The sequence below is a fragment of the Oncorhynchus keta genome, chromosome 34, assembly GCF_023373465.1.
Source record: "Oncorhynchus keta strain PuntledgeMale-10-30-2019 chromosome 34, Oket_V2, whole genome shotgun sequence".
NCBI classification, from domain to species: Eukaryota; Metazoa; Chordata; class Actinopteri; order Salmoniformes; family Salmonidae; genus Oncorhynchus; species Oncorhynchus keta.
This window is the reverse complement of record NC_068454.1, coordinates 57,484,764-57,512,657: the sequence shown is the minus strand read 5'-3', so window position 1 is coordinate 57,512,657 and position 27,894 is coordinate 57,484,764. Positions and strand designations below refer to the sequence as shown.

The window sequence follows — 27,894 nt, the reverse complement described above, 5'->3', positions numbered from 1 at the left end:
AATATTATATCACTGTGAACTGAGGTTTATAATAGTTGAAGGAAGATTCATCTTTCATCAAATTTTTTAGGATGATTTGTCTTCCTCCAATTTCTTATCATGTTGACTCGAGACCCAGAAATGTGACCTCCTCCCTCCTCATTGAGGTTGTGGTCTCTGGCTTTGGCCTCTTTCATCCACCATTTTTCTGCTCTCCAATTGGACTAATTTAGCAATGATCAGATTCAGAATGATTTGGTTTGGTTAGAATAGGCTCAGAGCCCTACACATCTGGGGTCTACACAACAACGAACCATCAATCAGGCAAAGCGTCAGTACAGGACTAAGATCGAATGGTACTACCATAGCTCCGACGCTCGTCAGATGTGGCAGGGCTTGCAAACTATTACAGACTACAAAGGGAAGATTTGGCATAGGTCCTCAGATCCTCAAAAGGTTTTACAGCTTTGCCATCAAGAGCATCCTGACGGGTTGCATCACTGCCTGGTATGGCAACTGCTCGGCCTCCCACCTCAAGGCACTACAGAGGGTAGTGCATACGGCCCAGTGCATCACCGGTGCCAAGCTTCCTGCCATCCAGGACCTCTATACCAGGTGGTGTCAGAGGAAGACTCCAGCCACCCTATTCATGGACTGTTCTCTCTGCTACCACACAGCAAGTGGTACTGGAGTGCCAAGTCTAGGTCCAAGATGCTTCTAAACAGCTTCTACCCCCAAGCCATACTAGTCTTCAACAGATAATCAAATGGCTACCCAGACTATTTGCATTACCCCCCCTCCTCCTTCTATGCTGCTGCTATTCTCTGTTATTATCTGACTATTATCTGCATAGTCATTTTAATACCTCTACCTACATGTACATATTACCTCGATTACCTCGACACTGGTGCCCCCACACATTGTGTCACGATCGCTGTTGGAAGGATGGTCGGACCAAGATGCAGCGTGGGGTAGGTTAATAATTTTTTATTTATGATAACCGGCACAAAACAAGAAAGAGTAGTAAACGAAACGTACAGCTTTGTAGGGCTAAAAAGCAACCAAACAAAATCCAGATCCCACAAACAACAGGTGGGAAAAGGCTGCCTAAATATGATCCCCAATCAGAGACAACGATAGACAGCTGCCTCTGATTGGGAACAATACCAGGCCAATATAGAAAATAAAAAACTAGACTACCCACCCTAGTCGCACCCTGACCTAACCAAAACTAGAGAAATAAAAGGTTCTCTAAGGTCAGGGCGTGCCAGTACCCCCCCCCCCCCAAATCTGCGGACTCCGGCCGCAAAACCTGACTCAATGGGGGAGGGTCCGGGTGGGCATCTAGCCTCGGTGGCGGCTCCGGTGCGGGACGTAGACCGCGCTCCGCTCGCGGATCTGCCAGCTTCGTTAGTGCCTCTGGTGCGGGGATCGTAGCCGGAGGAAACGAACCATGTATTGTCGCCGGGGATTCCGGACCGTAGATCGTCACCGGGGACTCCGGACCGTAGATCGTCGCCGGGCCAAGGATCATTGGAGGCTTCGGGCCATGGATCATCACTGGAGGCTTCGGGCCATGTATCATCACTGGAGGCTTCGGGCCATGGATCATCACTGGAGGCTTCGGGACATAGATCATCACTGGAGGCTCGGGCCGCAGACTGTCGCTGGAGGCTCTGGCCTGCAGACCGTTGCTGGAGGCCTGGTGCGTGGAGCTGGCACAGGACGTACCGGGCTGGGGAGACGCACAGGAGGCCTGGAGCATGGAGCCGACACAGGGCGTACTGGGCTGGGGAGATGCACTGGAGGCCGGTTGCAAGGATCCGGCACAGGACGTACCGGGCTGGGGAGACGCACAGGAGGCCTGGAGCGTGGAGCCGGCAAAGGACGTACCGGGCTGGGGAGACGCACAGGAGGCCTGGTGCGTGGAGCTGGCACAGGACGTACATGGCTGGGGAGACGCACAGGAGGCCTGGAGCGTGTAGCTGGCACAACGTGTCCTGGACAGATGACAACCTTCGCATGGCAAGTGCGGGGAGCTGGCACAGGACGTACCGGGCTGTGGAGGCGCACTGGAGACACGGTGCTTAGAACCGGCACACATTGTACCGGAACGATAACACGCTCCTCAAAGCGAGTGCGGAGAGCTGGCACAGGACGTGCAGGGCTGGGGAGGCGTACTGGAGACCTGGTGCATGGAGCCGGTACAGTCTTCACCAGACGGCGAGCACGCTCCTCAGGACGAGTACGGAGAGCTGACTCAGGTAGCATTAAACTGAGGACACGCTCCTTAGGGCGAATGCCGTGCCTCACTGGTTGGACCACTGGTTGGTCGGGCCAATTGAGGTAGTATGTACATATGTACATGAATGTATAGTTAAAGTGACTATGAATATATGATAAACAGAGAGTAGCAGCAGTGTAAAAGAGGGGTTTGGGGAGGCACACAATGCAAATAGTCCGGGAAGCCATTTGATTACCTGTTCAGGAGTCTTATGGCTTGTGGGTAAAAACTGTTGAGAAGCCTTTTTGTCCTAGACTTGGCACTCCGGTACCGCTTGCCATGCGGTAGTAGAGAGAAAAGTCTATGACTGGGGTGGCTGGGGTCTTTGACAATTTTTAGGGCCTTCCTCTGACACCGCCTGGTATAGAGGTCCTGGGTGGTAGTCAGCTTAGCCCCAGTCATGTAATGGGCCGTACGCACTACCCTCTGTAGTGCCTTGCTGTCGGAGGTCGAGCAATTGCCGTTCCAGGCAGTGATGCAACCAGTCAGGATGCTCTCGATGTTGGAACTGTAGAACCTTTTGAGGATCTCAGGACCCATGCCAAATCCTTTTAGGTTCCTGAGGAGGAACAGGCTTTGTCGTGCCATCTTCACGACTGTCTTAGTGTGTTTGGACCGTTCTAGTATGTTGGTGATATGGACACCAAGGAAATTTAAGCTCTCAACCTGCTCCACTACAGCCCCGTCGATGAGAATGGGGGCGTGCACGGTCCTCCTTTTCCTGTAATCCACATTAATCTCCTTAGTCTTGGTTACATTGAGGGACAGGTTGTTATTCTGCCGCCACCTGGCCAGGTCTCGGACCTCCTTCCTATAGGCTGTCTCGTCGCTGTCGGTGATCAGGCCTACCACTGTTGTGTCAAACTTAATGATGGTGTTGGAGTCGTGCCTGGCCATGCAGTCATGGGTGAACAGGGAGTACAGGAGGGGACTGAGCACATACCCCTGGGGGGCTCCAGTGTTGAGGATCAGCGTGGCAGATGTGTTGCTACCTACCCTCACCACCTGGGGGCGGCCCTGGAAGTCCAGGATCCAGTTGCAGAGGGAGGTGTTTTATCCTAGGATCCAAGGTTTAGTGATGAGCTTTGTGGGTACTATGGTGTTGAACGCTGAGCTGTACTCAATGAATAGCATTCTCACATAAGTGTTCCTTTTGTCCAGGTGGGAAAGGGCAGTGTGGAGTGCAATAGAGATTGCATCATCTGTGGATCTGTTTGGGCGGTATGCAAATTGGAGTGGGTCTTGGGTTTCTGGGATAATGGTGTTGATGTGAGCCATTACCAGCCTTTTAAAGCACTTCATGGCTACAGACGTGAGTGCTACAGGTCGGCAGTCATTTAGGCAGGTTGCCTTTGTGTTATTGGGTACAGGGACTATGGTGGTCTGCTTGAAACATGTTGGTATTAAAGACTCAATCAGCATTTCACGTAAGGTCTACTACACCTGTTGTATTTGGCGCATGTGACAAATAACATTTGATTTGATTTGATTTCTCAGCCACTGTGAGGCCCAAGAGAGCCATTGGGTGCCTTAACAGAGAAAACCATAGATATACAAATATTGTTTATCCATCATTGGAGGAAACATGGCATGACTTCAATGTTAAACTTGAAATATTCCAAAAGCCATTGTGTTCTTCCCACAAGTTTGACCACCGGCTAAAGCCTAAATGGATCCACACCAGCAGATACTGGAATGGTCTGGCCATCCTCCGGATGCTATTTCCAGAGCCGTGACTGACGCCAATGTTTAATTTCTGTGCATGCCCACCTCTAAATCCCATCCCGTGACCTGCAAGAATGGGACCGGGAGCGTGGCATAATCGGAACCAAACATCTTTTACATTTTGTTGTTTCTCTGTCTCTCTTTCTCTCTTTGAAAAAGAGATTCAGCCCTGGAGCATTCTAGAAGGGACTCACATTGTGGTTTCCGAAGAGCATTCCTCTCTGACCCTATGTCTCCTGGAGGGAGTGGCCATTTTGTTTTCCTCCAAAAGCCACACACTTTCGAGAGAGGAAAACCACTGAAGCAAGGTTTTGGATATCATAAAAGCTATTTCTCAATGCGGTAGGCATATATCAACCAGTGTATGTTTAATGCAAAAGATTGTTAAACACAGCTGAATCTGATTTTTTGTTTTTGGAATATTTATTTCTCTGTGTTTTGGTTGTTTGTTTGTGAGCTTTGCTATTTTATTTGATCCTTTATTCTGTTTGTCTCCTGTTGTTAAGTGGTTAAGCGGTGTGATAGAACCCAGTGGGCAGCTGTATCGTCTTCATGAGACAAAGTTTCTTTACGGCTCTCTCCCCAGTTAACAACAAACGTTCCCACAACTTTAGAGAACGTTCCCTTAAGATTCTCATTAGGTCATTAACTAACGTTTTCATAGGAATGTTCCTGTGATGTGTAGGGCATGTCTCCAAGAGACCGTTCACTAATTTCAAATAGAATTTACCCAGAGCGTGGTTACCATGTTCTCTGAATATAAGATATTAATGTTCTAGACATGTTTCATGGGAACATGGCAAAAACATTAATCTGTCCAGTTTTCCGTGGGTTAGGAGAAAATTCCATCAACGTCCCACCAAACATACACAGAACATAAAATGTTCAAGACATGTTTCATTGGAACGTTGCAAGAACATTTATGTGTAAAAAACAACTTTACACATCAAGTGTTGTTACTGTTGCCAAGCCAATAAAGGCCCTGATTGGTGAACCATTGATAGCTCTTTGTCTGTTGGAAAGATTAGAAATACTCACACACAGTGATTTCAACTTACTTTACATATTTGACACACCTTGACTACATGTGCATGTTCATTTATTCTCCCCCTGGGATTTGAACTCACAACTTCTTAGTTCACGGTACTCCGATCTTCCTGCTACGTGACCGTGACCATGTCCATGTCAGGCATTAGTTAATCTGACTATTCTCTCATCATTGATTTTATTGACTTATTGTAATGTAAGGGCTATCTATGTAAGGGCTATCTGTATAGTTGTCTAATGTTGGAAGTGACTCTTATCAACACTCTATGCAAGAGGTTTAATTGTCATCTCAGGAATTCTCTCTGTGCTATCTCTGTTGTGATAACATCCCGTAGGTCTGATGTCTGATTGGAAGTTAACAGTAATGCAACAGCTCAGATCTAGAATCTAAACCTGGTCAAATGGATATAAAAGGGTTGATTGTCTCTCACTCTCTTATTGTTCCTGACCTGCTGTGGTCACTCTCTCTCTTTCACTTTCTTTCTCTCTCTCCCCCAACGCTTTGGGCGCCATGGGTTATTTTTCTCTCTTTCCATCTCTGATCATGCATAAAATAATGCCTTGTAATGCGTGTTAATGCTTTGTATCTTGATGGAGTCAGCTAAAGATGCTGGTGGCCTCGATGTGGTGGCCTGGGTTCAGTACCTGCTAGGGGAGTCACCCTACTCACATTCATAGCAATATACACTGAGTGTACAAAACATTAGGAACACTTTCATAATATTGAGTTTGCCCTCAGAACAGCCTCAACTTGTCGGGAATGAACTGTACAAGGTGTTGAAAGCCTACCACGGGGATGCTGGCCCATGTTGACTTCAATACTTCCCACAGTTGTATCAAGTTGGCTGGATGTCCTTTAGGGTGGTGGACCATTCTTGATATGGGAAACTGTTAAGCGTGAAAACCCAGCAACGTTGCTGTTTTTGACACATTCAAACTGGTGCGCCTGGCGCCTACTACCATACCCCGTTCAAAGGCACTTAAATATTTTGACTTGCCCATTCACCCTCTGAATGGCACACACACACTGACTATTGGGGGCGGCAGCGTAGCCTAGTGGTTAGAGCGTTGGACTAGTAACCGGAAGGTTGCGAGTTCAAACCCCTGAGCTGACAAGGTCGTTCTGCCCCTGAACAGGCAGTTAACCCACTGTTCCCAGGCCGTCATTGAAAATAAGAATATGTTCTTAACTGACTTGCCTGGTTAAATAAAGGTAAAAAAATATTTAAAAAGTACCAACTATTAGGAACACCTTCCTAATACCAAGTTGCACACCCCCCCTTTAGCCCTCAGAACAACCTTAATTCATCGGGGCATGGACTCGACAAGGTGTTGAAAGTTGGGTAGTGGACCGTTCTTGATACACAGGGGGCACCGATGAGCATGAAAAACCCAGTCTCAATTGTCTCAAGGCTTAACATTCTTTAACCTGTCTCCTCCACTTCAACTACACTGATTGAAGTGGATGTAACAAGTGACATCAATAAGGGATCGTACCTTTCACAGGTTTTCCTAGTGCTTTGAACACTGAGAGTATGTGAATTATTGCCGTTTTTAATTACACTTGGAAATATTATTGATGCTTCTGTTTATTGTCACAAATGTGTATAGATTTCTACTCTTTCATGGATTTGGGAACTAGCTTTTGGCAACTAGCTTTGTGCCTTTGTGCACAACCTCCAGATGCCTTTTCATGTTTGATGTGGTGTTTCTGGACAAACAGATCAATGCTGCCTATCCAGAGTTGGCATTTGACTAAAATGTTCTCTTTCTACTCGATTAACTCGAAATAATGGGAATATTTCCGCAAGGAAAAGGTTAATCAGCCATATTTCTTACATTTTCGGATTTATGATTGGAAATTAGGAAGCCTACAGCATGAAATCTGTTAGCACAAGACAAGGGTGGCAGGTAGTCTAGCGGTTAACAGCGTTGTGCTAGTAACTGAAAGGTTGCTGGTTCAAGTCCACTAGGTGACAACATCTGCCAATGTTCCCTTGAGCAAGGCACTTAACCCTAGTCACAGTAAGACTGCCTGCTAAATAACAAAAATGTGAACATGGCATAAAAAAAGTATGTAACACACAGGTAGATGATTTTGTTACAACAATTTATTACTGTAAGTAATTTGTCCGCACAGAATCTGGTTTGAGGAAAATGACACAGAGCCACTGATGTGGGCCCCCTCCGCTTATGAGGACAGCGTGCTCCCAATCTCCATGGCCGGCGTAAATAAGACATTTAAGCTCGATAAACCTCGCAAAGCTGCCGGCCCCGAATTAAAGCACGGTAACTGAACTAAATTACTAATCATAAAGTGCTTTGAGAGGCTATACCAATTCCCAGCTATACCATACCAACTCCATACCCTAGACCAGCTATCCCCAAACAGGGGTACGCGCAATACCGTCGGAGGTACGCCAAATAAAAATGTGATACACATTTTCAAACAGTCCATTTAAATTTTACAACGGCGCTATACATTTGGGTGATGTTTTTTTCCTCACCTGTGTAGCCTCGTTTCACTGCCAAAAATACAATTTTACCATCTAGTGTTCAGTGAAATAACAACATCCAACATTAAAATCCGATCACATTAACCGTTACTCTCTTGCGGGAAACCTTCACTCTTGTGCAGACATTTATAAATAAAACATGACAATTAGAAGAATGTGTTTTTGGAACGAGAACTAAGATGACTTCGAGTAGTAAGACATGTATAAAAGCAACAGATACCATTAATGAGAAGGGGCTAGAAGAGTCTTATATGGTGAGCTTAATTCTTCCTGCTGCCGCCGATATGGCTGGGACAATGCTGGGGGGAAAGGCCCAAAAAGCTATACAGACAATGCCTCCATCAAACAACACTGTTTCACGACGCATCAGTAACATGGCAGGAGATGTTTTGAAACAATTACTGATTCGCATACAAGGAAGTGAATTCCACCGAGTGGCTCTTGCTGCCAAGGGAATGCCTGACAGCTTGAAAGAAGGTATGGACACTACAGTGAAAATTGTTATAGCTGGATGAATCAACAGACGTGGCGGGCCTGGCACAGCTCCTGGTATATGTCCGTTACGTTTACGGGGGGTCAATTAAGGAAGACATCCTCTTCTGCAAACCATTGGAAACCAGAACAACAGGAGAGGATATTTTTTAAGTACTTGACAGCTTTGTAACATCAAAGCGATCTGTACTGATGGTGCAATGATGGTGCAAAAGCCATGACAGGAAGACATAGTGGAGTGGTAACGCGTGTGTAAGCAGTTGCTCCCGGTAAACTGCAGCATCCACCGAGTGGCTTTTGCTGCCAAGGGAATGCCTGACAGCTTGAAAGACGGTTTGGACACTACAGTGAAAATGGTTAACTTTGTGAAAGCAAGGCCGCTGAACTCACGTGTATTTTCTGCATTACTGTATGCAATGATATTGGCAGCAACCATTTAACGCTTTTACAAAATACAGAAGTTCGCTGGTTATCAAGGGGCAAAGTATTAACAGGTTTTTTGAAATTGAGAGACAAGCTTAAAGTTTTCTTTGCTGACCATAATTTTCACTTGTCTGACCGCTTGTATGATGACACGTTTCTCACACGACTGGCCTATCTGGGTGATGTTTTTTCTTGCCTGATCTGAATCTAGGACTACAGGGACTCTCCGCAACTATATTCAATGTGCGGGACAAAATTGAGGCTATGATTAAGAAGTTGGAGCTCTTCTCTGTCAACAAGGACAACACACAGGTCTTTCCATCATTGTATGATTTTTTTGTGTGCAATTGAACTCAAGCTTACGGACAATGTCAAATGGGATATAGAGAAGCACCTGTGAGCTGGGTGCTCAATTACCAGGTACTTTCCTGAAACGTATGACACAAACAACTGGATTTGTTATCCCTTTCATGCCCTGCCTCCAGTCCACTTACCAATATCTGAACAAGAGAGCCTCATCGAAATTGCAAGAAGCGGTTCTGTGAAATGTTTATTTAATCAGAAGCCACTGCCAGATTTCTGGATTTAGCTGCCTTGGAAAATCGAGCTGATAAGACATTGATTCCCTTTGCAGCCACGTATCTATGTAAGAGTGGATTCTCGGCCCTCACTAGCATGAAAACTAAATACAGGCACAGACTGTGTGTGGAAAATGATTTAAGACTGAGACTCTCTCCAATACAACCCAACATTGCAGAGTTATGTGCATCCTTTCAAACACACCCTCCTCGTTAGCCTGGGGTGAGTTATGCACATTTTTTGATGAACAAATAAGGTTTTATATGTAAGATGGCTAAATAAAGAGCAAAATTATTATTCTATTATTATTTGTGCCCTGGTCCTATAAGAGCTCTTTGTCACTTCCCACGCGGTGGGTTGAGACAAAAACTCATTCTTATGTTTAATAAATGTATTGTAAAAAAAAAAAAACATTTGAGAGTGTGCTGACCCAAGTGCTAGAGGGGGTACGCAGCTGGAGGTTGAATGTTTGAAGGAATACGGGACAATAAAACGTTTGGGAACCACTGCCCTAGACCCACTACAATTTGCATACCGCCCCAACAGATCCACAGACGACGCAATCGCCATTGCACTGCACACTGCCCTATCCCACCTGGACAAGAGGAATACCTATGTAAGAATGCTGTTCATCGCCTACAGCTCAGCCGTCAACACCATAGTGCCCTCCAAGCTCATCCCTAAGCTCAGGGCTCAGGGTCTCCCTTTGCAACTGGGTCCTGGTATTCCTGACGGGCTGACCACAGGTGTTGAAGGTAGGCACCAACACCTCTGCCACTCTGATCCTCAACACGGGGGTGCTTGCTCAGCACCCTCCTGTACTCCCTGTTCAACCATGACTGTGTGGCAACGTACATCTCCAACAGACAGCCCACAGGGAGGACGTGAGTGCCTTGGCAGAGTGGTGCCAGGAAAATAACCTCTCCCTCAACGTCAACAAAACGAAGAAGCTCAGACTCAGGAAGCTGAAGAAATTTGTCTTGCCACCTAAGACCCTAAGACCCTCACGAACTACAGATGCACCATTGAGAGCATCCTGTTGGGCTGTATCACTGCCTGGTACGTCAATTGCACCATCCGCAAACCGAAACACTGATAAACAGCTTCTATTCCCAGGGATTCAGACTGTTAAACAGCCACCACCAGATGGCCTCTGCCCAGTACCCTGCCATCTGCCAAGTTTAGTTTAGGTTAGTTTATTAGTACACATAAAACGTAAAAATACATGACAAAGTACAGAACAGTAATAGACAAGAACAACATAAGATATTACAAATAGTTATTTATATACAGTATATATATATATATATATATATATATATATATATATATATATATAGGAAAGATACAACAAAGCTATTTACAGACAATTCATTTATACTTATAAATATTCTTAAATACAGTACATGGTAGCAACACAACATGGTAACAGCACAAAGGTCAAGAAGGTGGAGACAACAATACATCACACAAAACAGCTACAACTTTCAGTAAGAGTGTCCATGATTGAGTCTTTGAATGAAGAGATTGAGATAAAACTGTCCAGTTTGAGTGTTTGTTGCAGCTCGTTCCAGTCCCTAGCTGCATCGGACTGAAAAGGGGAGGGACCCAGGAATGTGTGTGCTTTGGGGACCTTTAACAGAATGTGACTGGCAGAACAGGTGTTGTATGTGGAGGACGAGTGCTGCAGTAGATATCTCAGATAGGAGGGAGTGAGGCCTAAGAGAGTTTTATAAATAAGCATCAACCAGTGGGTCTTGCGACGGGTATACAGAGATGACCAGTTTACAGAGGAGTATAGAGTGCAGTGATGTGTCCTTAGGGACTGATGCCCTACGTAATGTACATAGTTATTGGCCGCTGGTTACTTTAATAATGTTTACATACTATTTATACCCTGAGTGTACAAAAGATTATGAACGCCTGCTTTTTCCATGACATAGACTGACCAGGTGAATGCAGGTGAATGCTATGTCACTTGTTAAGTCTGCTTCAGTCAGTGTAGATGAAGGGGAGGAGACAGGTTAAAGAAATATTTTCAAGCCTTGAAACAATTGAGACATGGATTGTGTATGTGTAACATTCAGAAGGTGAATGGGCAAGACAAAATAGTTAAGTGTCTTTAAACCGGGTATGGTAGTACGTGCCAGGGTCACCAGGTTGTGTCAAGAACTGCAATGCTGCTGGGTTGTTCACGTCAACAATTTCCTGTGTGTCATGAATAGTCTACCACCCAAAGGACATCCAGCCAACTTCACACAGCTTTGTATTTGTGTTACCTGATGAAATTGCTGTACAATATGATCTTATTGCCATCTAATGCACATTCAAATGTCAAAAATCAAGAGCGCTGAGCTCTCCCTGTCCTCTGCCATGCCTTCATTGTATTAATGCTGATGATATCTGGAAATGTGCATGTACACCCTGGCCCATCTACTGTTGCTAGCCCCAACTCTGACTTGTGCTCTGATATCTGCTTCACTGATTTGTGCTCTCGTAAAAACCCTGGCTTTTCTGCACATTAACACTAGAAGCGTATTACCTTAAATGGATCAATTGAAAGTGTGGGTTCACAGCTCCAAATCAGAGTGTTGGTCATTACAGATTACGTGGATAAGGAAGAGTATTTTGAATACTGATTTGAACCTTTCTGGTTATAACCTTTTTCAGCAAGACAGATCTTCCAAAGGTGGGTATAAGTGGCAATCTTTATCAAGGATCACCTTCAGTGCTTGGTTGTCTCCACCAAGTACGTCCCCAAACAATTTGTTTTGCTGGTTATAAGCATTAAACTTTCAAATGGCGCTTTTTTAACTGTTGCTGGGTGTTATCGTCCTCCATCAGCACCGGCCTGTACCCTACCTGCCCTAAGCTCTCTCCTGGCCCATTACACTAAATATGAATATATCCTGCTAGGTGACCTTAACTGGCACATGCTTAAACCACCTGATAAAGTCCTAAAGCAATGGGACTCCATAAATCTTTCTCAGATTATTACCAATCCCACAAAGTATGACTCCAAACACCCAGAAAAGGATACTCTTCTGGATGTTATCCTCAGAATTAATCCTGGTAGGTATCCGTCTGGTGTTTTCCGTAATGACCTTAGTGATCACTGTTTTACAGCCTGTGTTCGTAATGGCTGCTCAGTGAAACGACATGTCCAGATTTGTCACAGATGATTGCTAAAAAACTTTAATGAGCAAGCCTTCCTTCATGACATGGCATCTGTAAATTGGTATAGATTAAGCTTGATCCCCTCTGTTGAAGACGCTTGGGCTTTCTTTTTTGATATTGTTAACCAGGTAGGCAAGTTGAGAACAAGTTCTCGTTTACAATTGCGACCTGGCCAAGATAAAGCAAAGCAGTTCGACACATACAACGACACAGAGTTACACATGGAGTAAAACAAACATACAGTCAATAACACAGTAGAAACAAGTCTATATACGATGTGAGCAAATGAGGTGAGATAAGGGAGGTAAAGGCAAAAAAAGGCCATGGTGGCAAAGTAAATACAATATAGCAAGTAAAACACTGGAATGGTAGATTTGCAGTGGAAGAATGTGCAAAGTAGAAATAAGAATAATGGGGTGCAAAGGAGCAAAATAAATAAATAAATAAAATAAATACAGTAGGGAAAGAGGTGGTTGTTTGGGCTAAATTATAGGTGGGCTATGTACAGGTGCAGTAATCTGTGAGCTGCTCTGACAGTTGGTGCTTAAAGCTAGTGAGGGAGATAAGTGATTCCAGTTTCAGAGATTTTTGTAGTTTGTTCCAGTCATTGGCAGCAGAGAACTGGAAGGAGAGGCGGCCAAAGAAAGAATTGGTTTTGGGGGTGACTAGAGAGATATACCTGCTGGAGCGCGTGCTACAGGTGGGTGATGCTATGGTGACCAGCGAACTGAAAGAAGGGGGGACTTTACCTAGCAGGGTCTTGTAGATGACATGGAGCCAGTGGGTTTGGCAACGAGTATGAAGCGAGGTACAGCCAACGAGAGCGTACAGGTCGCAATGGTGGGTAGTATATGGGGCTTTGGTGACAAAATGGATTGCACTGTGATAGACTGCATCCAATTTGTTGAGTAGGGTATTGGAGGCTATTTTGTAAATGACATCGCCGAAGTCGAGGATTGGTAGGATGGTCAGTTTTACAAGGGTACGTTTGGCAGCATGAGTGAAGGATGCTTTGTTGCAAAATAGGAAGCCAATTCTAGATTTAACTTTGGATTGGAGATGTTTGATGTGGGTCTGGAAGGAGAGTTTACAGTCTAACCAGACACCTAGGTATTTGTAGTTGTTCACGTATTCTAAGTCAGAGCCGTACAGAGTAGTGATGTTGGACAGGCAGGCAGGTGCAGGTAGTGATCGGTTGAAGAGCATGCATTTAGTTTTACTTGTATTTAAGAGCAATTGGAGGCCACGGAAGGAGAGTTGTATGGCATTGAAGCTTGCCTGGAGGGTTGTTAACACAGTGTCCAAAGAAGGGCCAGAAGTATACAGAATGGTGTCGTCTGCGTAGAGGTGGATCAGAGACTCACCAGCAGCAAGAGCGACATCATTGATGTATACAGAGAAGAGAGTCTGTCCAAGAATTGAACCCTGTGGCACCTCCATAGAGACTGCCAGAGGTCCGGACAGCAGACCCTCCGATTTGACACACTGAACTCTATCAGCGAAGTAGTTGGTGAACCAGGCGAGGCAATCATTTGAGAAACCAAGGCTGTCGAGTCTGCCGATGAGGATGTGGTTATTGACAGAGTCGAAAGCCTTGGCCAGATCAATGAATACGGCTGCACAGTAATGTTTCTTATCAATGGCGGTTAAGATATCGTTTAGGACCTTGAGTGTGGCTGAGGTGCACCCATGACCAGCTCTGAAACCAGATTGCATAGCAGAGAAGGTATGATGAGATTTGAAATGGTCGGTAATCTGTTTGTTGACTTAGCTTTCGAAGACCTTAGAAAGGCAGGGTAGGATAGATATAGGTCTGTAGCAGTTTGGGTCAAGAGTGTCCCCCCCTTTGAAGAGGGGGATGATCGCAGCTGTTTTCCAATCTTTGGGAATCTCAGACGACACGAAAGAAAGGTTGAACAGGCTAGTAATAGGGGTGGCAACAATTTCGGCAGATAATTTTTTAGAAAGAAAGGGTCCAGATTGTCTAGCCCGGCTGATTTGTAGGGGTCCAGATTTTGCAGCTCTTTCAGAACATCAGCTGACTGGATTTGGGAGAAGGAGAAATGGGGAAGGCTTGGGTGAGTTACTGTGTGGGGTGCAGTGCTGTTGACCGGGGTAGGAGTAGCCAGGTGGAAAGCATGGCCAGCCGTAGAAAAATGCTTATTGAAATTCTCAATTATAGTGGATTTATCAGTGGTGACAGTGTTTCCTATCTTCAGTGCAGTGGGCAGCTGGGAGGAGGTGTTATTATTCTCCATGGACTTTACAGTGTCCCAGAACTTTTTTGAGTTAGTGTTGCAGGAAGCAAATTTCTGCTTGAAAAAGATAGCCTTGGCTTTTCTAACTGCCTGTGTAGAATGGTTTCTAGCTTCCCTGAACAGCTGCATATCACAGGGGCTGTTCGATGCTAATGCAGAACGCCATAGGATGTTTTTGTGTTGGTTAAGGGCAGTCAGGTCTGGGGAGAACCAAGGGCTATATCTGTTCCTGGTTCTAAATTTCTTGAATGGGGCATGCTTATTTAAGATGATTAGGAAGGCATTTAAAAAAAATAACCAGGCATCCTCTACTGATGGGATGAGATCAATATCCTTCCAGGATACCCTGGCCAGGTCGATTAGAAAGGCCTGCTCGCTGAAGTGTTTCAGGGAGCGTTTGACAGTGATGAGTGGAGGTCGTTCACTGAGTCCGAGGTAATAATGGAGCTCCTTAAACTTGACCCTTTCTTCTTTATATTTACTGCCCCCTGTCATCGCCAAGCATATCTCTGACCTTTTTAACCTGTCTCTCCTCTCTGGGGAGGTTCCCATTGCCTGGAAGGCAGCCATAGCTCATTCGTTATTTAAATGGGGAGATCAAGCTGATCCTAACTTGTAGGCAATTTTCTATTTTGCCCTGTTAATCAAAAGTGTTGGTAAAATTTGTCAATGATCAACTGACTGGCTTTCTTGATGTCTATAGTATTCTCTCTGGTATGCAATCTGGTTTCCCCTCAGGTTATGGATGTGTCACTGCAACCTTAAAGGTCCTCAGTGATGTCACCATTGCCCTTGATTCTAAGCAATGTTGTGCTGCTATTTTTATTGACTTGGCCAAAGCTTTTGATACGGTAGACCATTCCATTCTTGTGGGCTGGCTAAGGAGTATTGGTATCCCTGCGGGGTCTATGGCCTGGTTTCGCTAACTACCTCTCTCAAAGATTGCAGTGTACCCCAAGGCTCAATCCTAGGCCCCACGCTCTTCTCAATTTACATCAGCAACATAGCTCAGTATCGCTCAGTATGCTCAACATAGCTCAGGCAGTAGGAAGACCTCTGATCCATTTATATGCAGCTAATACAGTCTTATACTCAACTGGCCCCTCCCTGGATTTGGTGTTAAATGCTTTCTCTGTCCTTATTAACCTTGTTCTCAACACCTCCAAAACAAAGGTCATGTGGTTTGGTAAGAAGAATTCCCCTCTCCCCACTGGTGTGATTACTACCTCTAAGGGTTTAGAGCTTGAGGTAGTCACCTCATACAAGTCCTTGGGAGAATGGCTAGATGGTACACTGTCCTTCTCTCAGCACATATCAAAGCTGCAAGCTAAGGTTAAATCTAGACTTGGTATCCTCTGTCATTATCGCTCCTCTTTCCCCCCAGCTGCCAAACTAACCCTGATTCAGATGACCATCCTACCCATGCTAGATTACGGAGACGTAATTCATAGATCGGCAGGTGAGGGTGCTTTCAAGCGGCTAGATGTTCTTTACCGTTCAGCCATCAGATTTGCCACCAATGCTCCTTATAGGACACATCACTGCACTCTATACTCCTCTCTAAACTCGTCATCTCTGTATACGCGTCGCAAGAACCACTGGTTGATGCTTATTTATAAAACCCTCTTAGGCCTCACTCCCCCCTATCTGAGATATTTACTGCAGCCCTCATCCTCCACATACAACACCTGTTCTGCCAGTCACATTCTGTTAAAGGTCCCTAAAGCACACACATCCCTGGGTCGCTCCTCTTTCAGTTCACTGCAGCTAGCAACTGGAACGACCTGCAACAAACACTCAAACTGGACAGTTTTATCTCAATCTCTTCATTCAAAGACTCAATTATAGACACTTACTGACAGTTGTGGCTGCTTTGCATGATGTATTGTTGTCTCCACCTTCTTGCCCTTTGTGCTGCCAATAATGTTTTGTGTATGGTGTTTTGTCATGCTACCATGGTGTGCTGCTACCACGTTGTGTTTCTACCATGTTGTTGTCATGTTGTGTTAATGCCATGCTGTCTTGCTTTAGGTCTCTTTTTATGTAGTGTTCTGATGTTTCTCTTGTCATGATGAATGTTTTGTCCTATATTTTATTTTTGTTCTTTAAAACAAAAAATACAAGCTCCCGTCCCTGCAGGAGGCCTTTTGCCTTTTGGTAGGTAGTCATTGTAAATAAGAATTTGTTCTTAAGTGACTACGCCAGGTTAAATAAAGGTAAAAAATAAATAAATAAATTGTTGTCAACATGGGCCAGCATCCCTGTGGAACGCTTTCAACACCTTGTAGAGTCCACGCCCCGACGAATTGAGGCTTTTAATGTTTTGTGAACTCAGTATATCTATTCTGTACTAAAATATTGGATTATTATATGCTTGACATTTAGTGCATTGATTGATAGGAACAAGGAACATAAGCAATTCTCTTCACCCGCCATAACACCTGCTAAACTGTGTACGCGACCAATACAATTTGATTTAAACACACCTGAACAATCTTGTCCAGGTTAAAATTGGCGTCGTTCCTTGGAGGATTGTGTACTTGTTCCTCACAAGTCCTATCACTCTCTCCGCATGTATTCTAACAGCAGCAAGACACCCTGGTGAATTCCACTTCTGCAGGAAACAGTTGTGACTTTAGATGGGCATTTACCAAACCCACTGACTCCCTCACAGTGAAGCCTTTTGTCTGCCAGCACAACAACTTCTGGGGACAGTTTGTCAATAAACCCAGAGTTCTCAGTTATTTGTTAGCCGCTGGTCCTTCCACTCCACCTCTGGAAACAAAAGAGATTACTCCCAGTGGGGTGATAGAGATGAGGTACTTCCCTGTGTTGTGATGTTTGTAATTGGAGTAGTTTTGCTCGAGGTTTGGGGTTTAACAACCTCTTCCCCACAAGCTCCCCGTGTACCCAAATCCATGGGCATTGTTGTGACACCCGCCTCCACGTCGATCTCCTGTGACATCTGCCTCCTCCTCTGCCTCTAGTGGAGCCTTTACCCTTTTCGTTTTCCTCTTCATCTCCTGTCTCCTGTCTGTGGGCGAAGACAGATGGCAAGTAGTCACTTTTCCTTGTGAAAATATTCAGAAGTTGGCATCAGCTAAATGTAGTCTGCTTCCTGTTATTCTTATAGCAATTAGTTCAGAGTAAGTTTAATAGTTGCAAGACTGCTGTAGCTAGCAGGCTAGCAGTGAAATCAAAAGATCAACTCCAATCTCCACTCTTAAAATAGAGATAGATTAGCAGGTTATTTCATTAAAATGCAAATATATAGTAGATAAAAACATATGGATGGCCCTCATTTTGGCTGTAGCCAGTTTTGTCGTCATTCCCTCATGCTTTCCTCAGGTGTCCGTCGTCATGTAAAGATGGCTAGCTGGCTAATGTTAGGTAGGTGATCAGAAAGCAATTGTGGCTAACTGATGACAGTAACAATGCTGAACAAGTTGAATTTAATGAAGTTGATGATTTACAACAGAAAACATAGCTAGGTCGCAAACTGTGACAAGACTTACCAGACATGAAAAGTGCACTGCACAGCTGAGAGTGCTTTGTGGGGATCCATTCATCCATCCGTAAGGCAGCAAGTCACCATTGCTGATGGTCTAAATCGGTTGGGATACGATGGAAGATAACCCTTTCCATTACGGTGCAATTGTTACACTCGACAGCACAACATATTACAGGCCTGTTGGCTAATTCAGCGATATAGATAAAACTATTGAGGAAAATAGTGTTAATGCTAATGCTTCGGCAACTGATTTTAATGGACGTTGGGCAGCAGTATTGAGGGCACCACGGCAGGCACCACTGTTTATGACGTCAGGTGCAAACCATTAATAGGGTTCCAGGTAGAACCATTTACAGAGGGTTCAAAAAAGGTTCCCCTATGGGGACAAACCAAAGAACCCTATATGGTTCTATTTAGCACCTTTTTTTCTAAGACTGCATATGTCAAAATGTGGCTGTCATGTATTTGGTTGCTTCTTCAGACTGATCACATCTCCAAGGTGGGTCTGCTAGAGTAGCAGAGCAGCTAATGTCTTCACACACAGCAGAACATATTTCTTATAGGGACTGAGTTTTTAGGTCCCTTTCAATGCCTTTGTAACTTTCAGCAATAGTGGAGCTTAATACGTGTTGTGTTTGATGCGTTTCGCGGCAGTTGAGGTTTTAGGTTATTACTGTAGCGTTCCCTGAGATTGTGAGGCTCTGTCTATGTGCTGGTGTGGAGCTTGCCAGGCCATGACTAAGGACCTTGGGGCCTAGGCCCTCAGCTCTTAGAGACTGGCATAAATAAAGTACTGTATGTCAGCCATTGATTGCTGCGATTAAGTTACGGCAAAGGAGATGGCCTTTTGAAAATATCCCGTCTAGTAAATGAGAGAGGGAAAAGACCAACAAATAAACATGATTAATTGCATGCCCACCCCAACGAATCAGTTTCACCGTTACAAGAAAAGAGCAGAATGTTTTCTGTTGAAAGAGAGAGAGAGAGAGAGAGAGAGAGAGAGAGAGAGAGAGAGAGAGAGAGAGAGAGAGAGAGAGAGAGAGAGAGATTGATTGATTGGTTTCTGGGCACTTCTAAAGGGCAGAGGGGACCCAAAGAGAAAACAAAATGACTTGGGGTGTGGGAGTAGATTCCCAGGCCAAATGATTATCAAACTAAGTTTAAATGAACTCCCCTTGAACCTCTTTCTGTGTGTGTTAGAGGTGCATTAGCAATGTGCTATATGATTCTCAAGCCTCCCAGAAAAAAAAGCAAACTGGACTCTCGGGTGTCAGCAAAGGCCATATGAACGTTTTATGATGGAAACCGTAGGAGCGTTCACTGTCGCCCCATCCCTCACCCACGATCTCCGGTTACCAGTGATACTCTGTAACGCTAACGGTAAGCGAGATCGTTAATAGCCTGCAATGTTGACAGACAGGCCTGGGAGATAGGGTGTCCGAGGTATGGTAGGATTTGCGCGGGCACTCATTTTACCCAATCGTGCATGGGTGGTGGCGGGATGGGGAATTGGGGTGCACCTGTGGTAAGGGTCTGTGTGGAGTGTTTGCGTGCATGTGCATGTGTGCGTGTGTGTGCGTGTGCATGTGGAATGTGTAGGCAGATGGGGTTCCATCAGGGACGTGTTTGTGATGTTTCACCTCAAGCGAAGAGAAACCTGTTTACAGTATCAGACCATAGAGCCTGCTTGTATTCTTCTTTATTGAAATAACAGATCACAACCTTCCCACCATGGGATTGAGCCTATCGCTATGGAGCAAACGGTTCAGTTTGTTAACCCTCGTAGAATCAAGGTCTCAGCTAACCCCCCCTTGCCCAATAAAATCTGCTCCTCTGGGCATCCCTCTGGCCTAGGGTCTCTAGCTCTTCTTAAGAGTTTGGGAGGGCAGCTGGTTTGTACTGTACCATGCTTCCTTACAAACACACACACTCGCGTGCATGCACGCACACACGTACACACAACCTGTCTAACAGGAGCACTGTGTCTTTTGTGTGGCACCACCTGTATTGTTTACAACACTATCACAGTCCTCAGAGAAATTAGCTTCACAAACGCACATCCATTTGCATAATGTCGGCTCCATGCCGGATGTGTGCGTTGTTCTCTTTCTCTCTACACACAAACTCTCCAGGACTAGCTCTGAAATGTTCAACAGAAACTTAGATATTGGCTATGAAGAAGCTGAAGCCTTATTAGTTGTTGAAGGAGGCTGTTGCAGAAGCATTCCGTCAATTACAGAAGTATGTCTAATCCCATTCCATTTAGTCTGATCTGAGTTTAATATGGATCAGCTGGGTTTTATATAAACCCCAGTGAACGCAATGAAGAAAATGTCTTTTATCAGCACATAGTAGATGGAAATGTCATGTGTCAGCTGCTACTTGTGTGATATCATGCTTCACATCTGTGCCACATTACCTGGTCCTTACATGGAAGAAGGCCCGGAACATGCCAAAGTGCTCCCATGAATTTTGGGTCTGAAGATGAACATTCCATTTGATCATGGGGTGACGCTACTCTGTCTGGTATTCCATGGTCGAGGATCTATCAAATTGGAGGAACTCCATTGCAAAGGCAATGAAAGGCAAGTTGGGCAACCTGACAGCAGGTTTTCATTTCACATCTCATTAATTACTTTAGGGAGAATCCACCACAAGAGGTGTCATGTGGCCTTGGACCCCTCTGAGTTCACTTTCTGAGCATGTATTGGTCGTCGGTGGAGAGGTTTGAATGGCTTTGCCAGATGCCGGTTCCTTTCCGTTGAGATGAGTTACGACTACAGCTATGGACAAAGCCATAAACAACATAAATCTAATCATATTAGGGCAAAATCCGCCTCCCGCTTGTTCCCCCCAACCCGCCCACAGGCCTTTCCACCCAGGGGGGGTTCATATAGGTCAAATATTTTGCCATTCAATTTTAGCTCGAGGCTTTCCCTCTTAAGTCCCCCAGGTGGAAAATGGTTGTACCCCCAAATACCACCACTCCCCTCCTCCCCTGCTTGACGTAAAGACTGCTCTTTAGCAGTAACTCCAACTGACCCAGCTGCTGTGTGTGTGAGCCACACGCGGGGAGAGTTCCTATTTTATGAGTGCACCGCAGTGCATTATAACAGGGGAAGTCTATTTAGGTCTGGGCTCTTGGCAGTGACCTCTAAGTAGGGGCTTAAGAACCAAACTTAGATGAGGAAAGAGGCCTGGGCCAGGAGAGAGAGAGAATCTCCTCTGTTGCTAAGCCTTCTCAAGCCATTGACTCTATGCACAAAAAGGCCCGATAACACTTTACCGAAACCTTCAAGTATAAGGCAATTATGAAGCCATTATGAAGCGGTTATGAAAGCTCATACAAGTAATGAAGCTTTATACCAGCAGACTTGAAGAAGTGGTCTCAAAGGCCTATTTCAGCTGTGTCAAAGCCACCTCCTGGAATGTGGCTGAGCCATGTTACAGAGCTCTCTGATGCTGCCATGTCAAGTATTGTTCTACATTCTGCAATAAAGAGCCACGATAGAGCCCATGTGAGGCCCCAGAGCAATTGGAGCAATGGGAGAAGTTAACCAGTCAAATTGGTCTCTAGAGTGTTAACATTTTGTTTGGCGTGACAATGTGAAAACTTTTGTAAATGAGTTATTACATTTTGAATAGATTTGCAAAAATGTCTAAAAACATGTTTTCACTTTGTCGTTATGGGGTATTGTGTGTAGATGGGTGAAAAAAACAAAACAAATTTAATACACTTTGAATTCAGGCTGTAACAAAACAAAATGTGGAAGAAGTCAAGGGGTATGAATACTTTCTGAAGGCACTGTAGCTCAGGTTCAACATGACAAAGTCTCTTTTCTAAGTCTGAAATCCAAACTGTGTGGGTCTAGTCTACAGAGGAAATGAAATACTGTCTTATGCGGTTCTCAAATGCGTTGGCCGGTTCTCTTCAAAAACATTATTAGTTTTTCATTTTCTCCCACGTGTTTCCAACGCAAAGGGTGTATTTTGGAAAACACATTAACTTCCTTGTGTGGACTTCTTCTTATTTTTCTAATGACGCTGTTTACTTACACTGTGTTAGCCCTATTCATCCCTGTCATAATACGAGACTGAAACATCATTCATTTCTGTTTGTTCCACCAGAGTTCTAAAGGCCAGAAATGCTTGGTATGTTGGTTAATTATTCTCATGAGGGAATAAATAGTGAAACCAGTGCTAATCCTGTATCCACTGTCCTTGGCCCAGTTAAATACAGTCGCGTCCTTTGTTTTTGTTTCTGCTGACAGCTTCTATCACATTTGTCAAACCACTTCATTTTTTTTGTTGTGTTACAGCCTGAATTTAAAATCGATTACATTTAGAGTTTTTTGTCATTGGCCTGCAAATGTCAAAGTCGTATTATGTTTTTCCTTATTTATTTTTTCACAAATTACTGCAAAAAATGTGGCAAAGCAATTTACTTTTTGTCCTTATTACAAATGGTTATATTTGGGACAAATCCAATACAACACATTACTGAGTATTACACTTCATCTTTTCAAGCATAGTGGTGGCTGCACCATGTTATGGGTATTCTTGTAATCGTTATGGACTGAATGTTCCGGAGTGGCCGAGTTACAGTTTTGACTAAAATCTACTTGAAAATGGTTTTTCTAGCAATAATCAACAATGAATTTGACAGAGCTTGAAGAATTTTCTAAAGAATAATGGGCAAATGTTGCACAATTCAGGTGTGGAAAGCTCTTAAAAAATGTGCCCAGAGAGACTCATGGCTGTATTCGCTGCCAAAGGTACTTCTACAAAAGTATTGATTCAGGGATGTGAATACTTTTGTAAATTAGATATTACATTTACATTACATTTAAGTCATTTAGCAGACGCTCTTATCCAGAGCGACTTACAAATTGGTGCATACACCTTATGACATCCAGTGGAACAGCCACTTGCATCTAAATCTTTTTTTTGGGGGGCTGAGAAGGATTACTTACCCTTACTTACCCTATCCTAGGTATTCCTTGAAGAGGTGGGGTTTCAGGTGTCTCCGGAAGGTGGTGATTGACTCCGCTGCCCTGGCGTCGTGAGGGAGTTTGTTCCACCATTGGGGGCCAGAGCAGCGAACAGTTTTGACTGGGCTGAGCGGGAACTGTACTTCCTCAGTGGTAGGGAGGCGAGCAGGCCAGAGGTGGATGAACGCAGTGCCCTTGTTTGGGTGTAGGGCCTGATCAGAGCCTGGAGGTACTGAGGTGCCGTTCCCCTCACAGCTCCGTAGGCAAGCACCATGGTCTTGTAGCGGATGCGAGCTTCAACTGGAAGCCAGTGGAGAGAGCGGAGGAGCGGGGTGACGTGAGAGAACTTGGGAAGGTTGAACACCAGACGGGCTGCGGCGTTCTGGATGAGTTGTAGGGGTTTAATGGCACAGGCAGGGAGCCCAGCCAACAGCGAGTTGCAGTAATCAAGACGGGAGATGACAAGTGCCTGGATTAGGACCTGCGCCGCTTCCTGTGTGAGGCAGGGTCGTACTCTGCGGATGTTGTAGAGCATGAACCTACAGGAACGGGACACCGCCTTGATGTTAGTTGAGAACGTCAGGGTGTTGTCCAGGATCACGCCAAGGTTCTTAGCGCTCTGGGAGGAGGACACAATGGAGTTGTCAACCGTGATGGCGAGATCATGGAACGGGCAGTCCTTCCCGGGAGGAAGAGGAGCTCCGTCTTGCTGAGGTTCAGCTTGAGGTGGTGATCCGTCATCCACACTGATATGTCTGCCAGACATGCAGAGATGCGATTCGCCACCTGGTCATCAGAAGGGGGAAAGGAGAAGATTAATTGTGTGTCGTCTGCATAGCAATGATAGGAGAGACCATGTGAGGTTATGACAGAGCCAAGTGACTTGGTGTATAGCGAGAATAAGAGAGGGCCTAGAACAGAGCCCTGGGGACACCAGTGGTGAGAGCGCGTGGTGAGGAGACAGATTCTCGCCACGCCACCTGGTAGGAGCGACCTGTCAGGTAGGACGCAATCCAAGCGTGGGCCGCGCCGGAGATGCCCAACTCGGAGAGGGTGGAGAGGAGGATCTGATGGTTCACAGTATCGAAGGCAGCCGATAGGTCTAGAAGGATGAGAGCAGAGGAGAGAGAGTTAGCTTTAGCAGTGCGGAGCGCCTCCGTGATACAGAGAAGAGCAGTCTCAGTTGAATGACTAGTCTTGAAACCTGACTGATTTGGATCAAGAAGGTCATTCTGAGAGAGATAGCGGTAGAGCTGGCCAAGGACGGCACGCTCAAGAGTTTTGGAGAGAAAAGAGAGAAGGGATACTGGTCTGTAGTTGTTGACATCGGAGGGATCGAGTGTAGGTTTTTTCAGAAGGGGTGCAACTCTCGCTCTCTTGAAGACGGGAGGGACGTAGCCAGCGGTCAGGAATGAGTTGATGAGCGAGGTGAGGTAAGGGAGAAGGTCTCCGGAAATGGTCTGGAGAAGAGAGGAGGGGATAGGGTCAAGCGGGCAGGTTGTTGGGCGGCCGGCCGTCACAAGACGCGAGATTTCATCTGGAGAGAGAGGGGAGAAAGAGGTCAGAGCATAGGGTAGGGCAGTGTGAGCAGAACCAGCGGTGTCGTTTGACTTAGCAAACGAGGATCAGATGTCGCCGACCTTCTTTTCAAAATGGTTGACGAAGTCATCTGCAGAGAGGGAGGAGGGGGGGGGATTCAGGAGGGAGGAGAAGGTGGCAAAGAGCTTCCTAGGGTTAGAGGCAGATGCTTGGAATTTAGAATGGTAGAAAGTGGCTTTAGCAGCAGAGACAGAGGAGGAAAATGTAGAGAGGAGGGAGTGAAAGGATGCCAGGTCCGCAGGGAGGCGAGTTTTCCTCCATTTCCGCTCGGCTGCCCGGAGCCCTGCCCGGAGCCCTATTACATTTTCAATCCATTTGCAAAATGTCAAGAGTCATCCTTATGTTTGACGGTGCACGTGCATGATAGTGATATAAAATATATGTCACAGTTTCCTTTTTCATGGTCACAATCTTGTGAAACTCGAACCCTCCAAGATCCCCCCACAGTTCCCCAATAGCTGTCCCTCAACCATTTGAGACCCCTTCCACAGTCGTCGTCTCCCCCCTCTCCCCCAGGAAGAGTAAAAAATACAATTAATTATATTCCCCACCCCCAAGAACCCCACAATGCACCAACAGCCAAGAGAATGAACTAAAGAGAAACAATGAAAAGACAGAAGAAAACAGCAAACAACAATGCAATCTTTTTTAGCAAAATAATACATTTAAAACAAAGGATGTCAAGGACTACTGAAATCAGAACAGCAATGCCAACTGTATGTGTTTATGTGCATGTCTTGCACTATTACATGTATGGGTGTGTTCTTGTATGTGTTTATTTGAATGAGAGTGTGTGTATGTGCATGTGTACAAACACCTGCACGGCATCAGCCTCAGGCAAACCGGCATTAGTTGTAAAAACACTGCCACTTAGTGTCATTCAAATGTACTTTTATTATGCTTTATTTAGACTTTTTTCCCCCTTTATCTTTTGACCATCATTCTCCCTCTCACACAGCAACTCCACTCCCACTTGTCTCCAATTCCACATACCAACCCTCAGCTTCCCTCAGCCCATCCCATCTATCTTTGCTGGCCACCCACTTCGTGTTTCTACGCAACACATATCTTTCAACTATGCTATGATGTTTAACGTACAATTTCAATCTATCTAATCGAATCGAATCTACAGATTTTTTAAATGTATTTATTTCACCTTTATTTAACCAGGTAGGCTAGTTGAGAACAAGTTCTCATTTGCAACTGCGACCTGGCCAAGATAAAGCATAGCAGTGTGAACAGACAACACAGAGTTACACATGGAGTAAACAATTAACAAGTCAATAACACAGTAGAAAAAAAGGGGAGTCTATATACATTGTGTGCAAAAGGCATGAGGAGGTAGGCAAATAATTACAATTTTGCAGATTAACACTGGAGTGATAAATGATCAGATGGTCATGTACAGGTAGAGATATTGGTGTGCAAAAGAGCAGAAAAGTAAATAAATAAAAACAGTATGGGGATGAGGTAGGTGAAAATGGGTGGCTATTTACCAATAGACTTTGTACAGCTGCAGCAATCGGTTAGCTGCTCAGATAGCAGATGTTTGAAGTTGGTGAGGGAGATAAAAGTCTCCAACTTCAGCGATTTTTGCAATTCGTTCCAGTCACAGCCAGCAGAGTACTGGAACGAAAGGCGGCCAAATGAGGTGTTGGCTTTAGGGATGATCAGTGAGATACACCTGCTGGAGCGCGTGCTACGGATGGGTGTTGCCATCGTGACCAGTGAACTGAGATAAGGCGGAGCTTTACCTAGCATGGACTTGTAGATGACCTGGAGCCAGTGGGTCTGGCGACGAATATGTAGCGAGGGCCAGCCGACTAGAGCATACAAGTCGCAGTGGTGGGTGGTATAAGGTGCTTTAGTGACAAAACGGATGGCACTGTGATAAACTGCATCCAGTTTGCTGAGTAGAGTGTTGGAAGCAATTTTGTAGATGACATCGCCGAAGTCGAGGATCGGTAGGATAGTCAGTTTTACTAGGGTAAGTTTGGCGGCGTGAGTGAATGAGGCTTTGTTGCGGAATAGAAAGCCGACTCTTGATTTGATTTTCGATTGGAGATGTTTGATATGAGTCTGGAAGGAGAGTTTACAGTCTAGCCAGACACCTAGGTACTTATAGATGTCCACATATTCAAGGTCGGAACCATCCAGGGTGGTGATGCTAGTCGGGCATGCGGGTGCAGGCAGTGATCGGTTGAAAAGCATGCATTTGGTTTTACTAGCGTTTAAGAGCAGTTGGAGGCCACGGAAGGAGTGTTGTATGGCATTGAAGCCCGTTTGGAGGTTAGATAGCACAGTGTCCAAGGACGGGCCGGAAGTATATAGAATGGTGTCGTCTGCGTAGAGGTGGATCAGGGAATCGCCCGCAGCAAGAGCAACATCATTGATATATACAGAGAAAAGAGTCGGCCCAAGAATTGAACCCTGTGGCACCCCCATAGAGACTGCCAGAGGACCGGACAGCATGCCCTCCGATTTGACACACTGAACTCTGTCTGCAAAGTAATTGGTGAACCAGGCAAGGCAGTCATCCGAAAAACCGAGGCTACTGAGTCTGCCGATAAGAATATGGTGATTGTCACAGACGAAAGCCTTGGCAAGGTCGATGAAGATGGCTGCACAGTACTGTCTTTTATCGATGGCGGTTATGATATCGTTTTACATTTACATTTACATTTAAGTCATTTAGCAGACGCTCTTATCCAGAGCGACTTACAAATTGGTGCATTCACCTTATGACATCCAGTGGAACAGCCACTTTACAATAGTGCATCTAAATCTTTTAAGGGGGGTGAGAAGGATTACTTTATCCTATCCTAGTACCTTGAGTGTGGCTGAGGTGCACCCGTGACCGGCTCGGAAACCAGATTGCACAGCGGAGAAGGTACGGTGGGATTCGAGATGGTCAGTGACCTGTTTGTTGACTGTGCTTTCGAAGACCTTAGATAGGCAGGGCAGGATGGATATAGGTCTGTAACAGTTTGGGTCCAGGGTGTCTCCCCCTTTGAAGAGGGGGATGACTGCGTCAGCTTTCCAATCTTTGGGGATCTCAGACGATATGAAAGAGAGGTTGAACAGGCTGGTAATAGGGGTTGCGACAATGGCGGCGGATAGTTTCAGAAATAGAGGGTCCAGATTGTCAAGCCTAGCTGATTTGTACGGGTCCAGGTTTTGCAGCTCTTTCAGAACATCTGCTATCTGGATTTGGGTAAAGGAGAACCTGGAGAGGCTTGGGCAAGTAGCTGCGGGGGGGGCGGAGCTGTTGGCCGAGGTTGGAGTAGCCAGGCGGAAGGCATGGCCAGCCGTT

At 45.3% G+C, this 27,894-nt stretch overlaps 1 protein-coding gene across 3 annotated transcripts in view; it reads left to right on the top strand.

Annotated features, from left to right (window-relative positions):
- The first annotated feature begins 4,310 nt into the window (after positions 1–4,310).
- LOC118367353 (thyroid hormone receptor-associated protein 3-like) overlaps positions 4,311–27,894 on the top strand; it is a 70,480-nt gene continuing 46,896 nt past the window's right edge. For all 3 annotated transcript variants that reach the window (XM_052494138.1, XM_052494137.1, XM_052494139.1), the window contains exon 1: positions 4,311–4,330. In XM_052494138.1, coding sequence (XP_052350098.1) covers positions 4,326–4,330 — 5 coding nt within the window. In that variant the 5' untranslated portion in view covers positions 4,311–4,325. The remainder of the gene's footprint in view (positions 4,331–27,894) is intronic.